This window comes from Carcharodon carcharias, chromosome 2, assembly GCF_017639515.1.
Source record: "Carcharodon carcharias isolate sCarCar2 chromosome 2, sCarCar2.pri, whole genome shotgun sequence".
Classification (NCBI taxonomy): Eukaryota; Metazoa; Chordata; class Chondrichthyes; order Lamniformes; family Lamnidae; genus Carcharodon; species Carcharodon carcharias.
Window position 1 is genome coordinate 107,847,469 of NC_054468.1, and position 5,571 is coordinate 107,853,039.

The window sequence follows — 5,571 nt, forward strand, 5'->3', positions numbered from 1 at the left end:
TCCCGGCTAGGAAGGCGAAGAAGCGCGTGATAGGCTTACAATACCAATGAATGCACACACATTGGGAAGGGACGCCGGCATTTCCCGATTAAATAGCGCGATGAAATATGCGGTTTTTCTCTCAACATCTAATCAAATTTCAGTTCCCAGGATTTAGGATAACCCCGGCGCACCCAATCGCTGCAGCTTTCGTTTTGGAATTGCAAAAACAGAATCGTTCAACGGGGCGAAATGACAACAGCATTTCCACCAAATTTTCTTTCCAGTCCTATTCAGTTAGATTTGGCAACGTACTTTGGGCGGCAGGTGATCCTGTATGTGCAGTTAGCGATTTCAGTGCAGTTTATTTTGCAACCGATAGTGTCATCATTAATAAAAAGAACTTTTTTTTATTGTAACAGTTGTGCGAGAGTGTATGCATTTGATCAATAATACGTTTGATATCTTAAATGAATAAAACAATTATAATAAATAACAAGACTTAAAATTATTTGAAATCCTCCATTGAAATAAATGTCAACAACAACCAACTAACATGACGATGAGGACAATGTTAATAAAGTGTAGATTTTACATCAGTCATTTGAAAAGCTTGCTGAATTATAAATAACCAAACAATTAAACGAAGCCATCCTTGTTTTTGACTGTACGTTTCCTATGTTCAACTTAAACAAATAAACAATATCAACTCTCTCAGATTTGTCATTTTGCCCAGCTGTAAACAGTTTCGCGAGAAACCTGTGATCTGCTGGTATCCTAACACCGGCGCAGGTTTTGTAAAAAGATCAAATGCAAGATGCCTCAAAATCGCATTAGAAGTCGTTTATAATAAAGGCCTGTTTGACTTGTTCCAGAATCTACCAGGTCCGGGTCGCCTAGGATGTCACTTAGAGCCGATGGTCAATCAATTAAGATTAGAAATAATCTGGATGATAAACGCGAATGTAATATCTAGTATCGATTCAGCTCTCAGATAAAATAGCACGCCAAGTTCAAGAATGAGAAACCGTTGATAGCTTTTTTTAAACCGATTCTAACAGTAATAGCGACAATGGAAGCAAATTATTGCAAAACATCTTTTTCCTTTCAGGCTATTGATTCCTGTTCCTTCGCCCCCCCGCCCCCCCCCCCCCCCCCCCACCCCCACCACCACCCCACCCCCCAGATTACACACTAATATTATCATTGTGCCGATTGCTATATCACACCTACCTTAAATTACAGTTCAACTTGTTTTCAATAAAACCCTTTTAGTGAAATAGGTCTCAGGCATTCTTCAAGCTTGGGGCATGTGTTTATACTTGAAGCGATTTCTTGGCTTTAACGTTGATTTAAAGGAAAACAGTTTTACATCAGAGGCCTGTTCATTGCTTTCTCTCTCTCTCTGTTTTTAAATTAATAAAACTAAGAAGAAATTCGAATGTTACCGCCATCAAAATACAGATGGATCTATATTCAGTCTTGAATCATGAAACTACTACATTGAACTGACTGCACGATCCAGAGATTAATTTACAAGAATGTACAGCTAATTGCCAACAAGTTCTCAAATGTATTAGTGTTTCTAGTGGAATACTGCTGGGACATTGCCAAGTGGGTGCATGTCCATCTTAATGTTATACCTGCAGTCCAGCTGATTCTCCCAGGCCAGCTCACCCGAGTTTGGAACAGCATTCACAATCTATTTCATTAACTTGTAACTACAATTACACAAGTGTCTAAGCAATCCAAAATGTCACAGTTATCTTTTTATTTAACCGATATTTTTGTTTTTGTTTTTACACAGCGTGTTCGGAGTCAGCCTCCAAAAGGATCAGAGGCTCCTGTCAGCTCAGCGTGCGGGAGGTCAACCTGTCCCCAGAATTCGAGTCCAGAAACACGTCCAAAATTCCGAGAAGCGAAGCTCTGGGAATGCGTTGCAAAGTTTGCCAGCTCAAGCATTTTAAGCATTTATCTCACGTATCTCCAGACCTCCAGCTGGTCTTTGTTTATCTGGTAAAGAACCTACCAGGTCCTGCCGTACAGCAGGCCAGGATTGACCATACTCCCCGTGTAGTCTGCAGTCCCTGTGTCCATTTGAGACATGTTACTGACCGAATTGTGCAGAGACGATGGATTTGGGGACACCTGGCCTAGGTCTTGAGCTGGAGCTAGTGAATTCACTTGTTGATTCGGCTGTTGGGGGATGGTAGTGCTGGCGACCGGAAGGATGCCGTTTGCCCCCTGTTGCTGCTGTGCTTGTTGGCTGGGGGTAGGGGTGCTCGAGCCATTTTGACAGGGTTTACCGTCTTTCACAAGAACTGGCACGGCCACCCTCCTGGGAGACTGTTGCTGTTGGCACAGGTTGTTTTCCTGCTGCATTTGTTGAGCAGCCTTGTCCTTGGCCTGGCGTTTCATCTTGTAGCGGTGGTTTTGAAACCAGATCTTGACCTGTGTCGGCGTAAGGTGGATCATGCTGGCTAAATGTTCCCTTTCGGGAGCAGACAGGTACTTCTGCTGTTTGAAGCGTCTCTCCAACTCGTACACTTGGGCCTGGGAGAATAGTACCCTTCTTTTTCTCCTGGGCGTAGCATGTAAAGGTGCCATGGGCTTGGCGGCGTCTGTCATTCCACTCAAAGTCCCCATCCCTGTCATATTCATTCCTGAAGACGTTCCCATGAAGCGGGAGACTAAAACGTTTCAATGAAAATGCTCTGGTTAAAAAGGCCGCAAGGTAGAATTCTAATTCACAGTAATCATTTAAATTAGTTGGCACGATTGCAAAACAGTTTTGTAATTTACACAACATGAATACGCGGTGACATCTTAAAGGGTTATTTTTTTCATAAGCAACAGAATAACACAGAGCAACACAATTATTATTAAAATATTATTATTATAAGTTAATTGGTTGGAATGTCTAAGAACGTTCAAGCTCTAAGTGGCTCAGTAATGCAGTATTAACAAATGTGCAATACTTACCATCGGACAAATGCCAAAAAAAACTATTTTGACCAATTATAAGATTTTTCTCCATGGGTCTGACCTGCTCAATATTAGCCCGTGGTGTTTCTTAGCAGTTCTGAAGTTTGATAGATGTTAAGTTTTAATTTAGTTATAGTGAAACAATTGTTAGTTTATTGACCATAGTGAATGAAATATCTTCAATGGACACATAAATCAAGCTGATTATACTGATTTTTAAATAAAAACTCTACCACTGAACCAGGATAAAATCATTGCTATATCCGCAAAAAAAAAACCTTAGATTTGAGCGAGTCTTACTTGTTGAATATCTGGGATCCGAGTTAGTCCCGTACCAGCCAGTCGCTGCGGCGCTATTCCTCATGGTCTCCTGGTAAGAAGGTAGGTCCCCCATGTTGCCGATACTCCCGTTGCAATAGCCTCCCATGGCACTGTGAGAAAATTGGGAGACGCCGTGTGGCATGTGGTAGGTGGTCGCCACCGTGGCGTTGTGACCCATGGTGTGCTGCTGCATGCTAGCCTGGGAGACCTGAGGTTGGCGGTAACCTCCCAGAGGGGCTCCGAGGTTGCCAGCGCCATCCATGCCACCAAACTTCTTGTACGACTCCTCAATCGGGCTCAGAATGTCTGTCACTGAAAAAGGCGTTGTGTGCTTTGGGCTCAACGACATGATTCAGCGACAGAGCAGGTACAAATTTTTTTGAGAGGATCAACCCGTGTGTTGTGCTCAGCTCTCCCTCTCTCGCTCCTCTTGTGGATGCCGACGTAACAGGGTGTTTTGGAGTCCGCCTGAGATCCGATTGATCGGCTTGGAGGAGGCGAGCCCCAATTCCTCTTATCTTTGATTTAGTTTAGCCAGGCGCCAGGTTTACGACAGAGCCCTGGGGGAGGAGCATCTCTCTAAACGAGCAAACAATAGCGCTTGACATCTTTACCAAGATAATTGAGGTAAATGTAGGTAGGTCCATATTAAGATAAACGTGATGCAGGATAGAACTTGATTAAATACTTTTTGAGCGCTTCTGGACTCTAATGTAACACCTTTAATATAAATCTGATTAACACACATCGTGATGTTCCATAGAGTAACACGAAATGACGAACTATCACATATAGTAATTGAGGTTTTCTCATTAATGTGTATTCAATTTTCTTGAAAACTGGGAGTTTGTTGACTTCTATTAGTTGGTTTCATGCCCCTGCTCTCAGATTCTGAATACAATGCGACGTATTGGCTAAAAGAGATATTCGCCGCTAGGGAAAGCACCAGGGGCGTATAGTCAAAGAGATAGTACGGTCCTCTCTTTTGTATCAGTACCTAATTTATGCATCTTTAAGCATCATTTTGTTACAGCCGAGGGGTACTTGCAAATAAGCCCCCAGTAAGTAAATCCGATGCACCGAAAGAATGAGGGAATGTTCAGACTGTCTTCTACAGAGCGCTCCCTTCTGCCAAGATAATTACTTCGCTTGCCCTTGGTTTATTTTATACCCGCGAGCATGTATATTATCAAAATAGAGCCGTGTGATTCAGAACTACTGTTGAGGAAGAAGCAAAATGAAGAGAGAGAGGGAGACCACTCACCTCTCCGAATCATCAGCTGACTAAATGGAAAATAAAAAGATTTGACTGAAATTAGGAGAGTTATAGCAGAATAACATAGTGTCTGAAACTAATGCGTCAGCTGTAATATTTGACCAGTTTCAGCAAATCTTAACCAAAATACATTCTGCACAATGTCTTCTATTTTTTAAACAATGCAATTTTTGAAGGTAGTTATTCCCTAAGGTGGTATTATATATTATTAAATATATACATTACTAAATTTACATTTATATTTAAATCTGTATTTATTTTCTCTTCACTTAGGTGTTCAAAGCTATCCCGCCAAATCTGTCGGTCTTAGAAAGCTGAACCTAGACAAGAAGATTCAGTTTTGGTGTTTGAAGTACATCTTATTGGCCTTAAAAGAGATTGGGGCCGCAATAATTCAGTACTAAAATGACAGAAGAAGCAAGCCGAGTGCTGTACCGCTATCTATAAACGGAAGCTCCATCAAAGTACTACACTTAATTTAACGGGCGGGTATATTTAAAAAAAAACACTTTAGTTGCTTTGTGAGATGCGCCGCTATTTCCAACGCTTTCGATAAAGCCACAATATTCTGCTAGAGGAATCAGGCTTACTTCCACCGTGGGTTTATCGACGGTTGGAGCAAAACTAAACTGGATTATTTCGAGAAAAAAAATGTTCCTAATTTTAGTAAGTCATTATTGTGATCAATTCCAACCGGGTCACTACCAGCATTGGTTAATTGGAGACTAACACTGACCCTTAATTCCCTCCTCAGCCTAGAATTTGCTGGTCCAATTTTAGATTAATTTTCACTGGAAAGATGTAACTGAACAAAAATGTCATCTTGCGTCTAGTACAGGCAGTTTTTTTTTACTTAGATGTTTAGAAGTTTCATGGAAGATGGTCACTTTCATCCAGAGTGTATTCCAGGTAAAATAATCGCCCATGTTTATGTAGTCGCCGAGGCAAAACCTCATTATTACTGTCCTTTCCTGAATTAGTGTTTAATAATTCCACACCTCTCAAAGAAG

At 41.4% G+C, this 5,571-nt stretch overlaps 1 protein-coding gene across 1 annotated transcript; it reads right to left on the reverse strand.

Moving 5' to 3' along the window:
- Nucleotides 1–2,004: 2,004 nt before the first annotated feature.
- Nucleotides 2,005–3,637, reverse strand: nkx2.4b (NK2 homeobox 4b). Its single transcript, XM_041181439.1, has 2 exons — nucleotides 3,265–3,637; nucleotides 2,005–2,669 (listed from the first exon to the last, which is right to left on the reverse strand). Exons 1-2 carry the CDS (start codon nucleotides 3,632–3,634, stop codon nucleotides 2,005–2,007), a joined length of 1,035 nt encoding a protein of 344 aa, XP_041037373.1. The 5' UTR covers nucleotides 3,635–3,637.
- Between the last annotated feature and the right edge of the window lie 1,934 nt (nucleotides 3,638–5,571).

What these genes read in the sequence shown, in the direction of transcription:
- nkx2.4b (XM_041181439.1), bottom strand. Translation starts at nt 3,634, where the DNA reads ATGTCGTTGAGCCCAAAGCACACAACGCCTTTTTCAGTGACAGACATT. An exon ending in GGATCCCAGATATTCAACAA is followed by an intron (nt 2,670 to 3,264) that starts GTAAGACTCGCT and finishes GAAACGTTTTAG; the next exon opens with TCTCCCGCTTCATGGGAACG.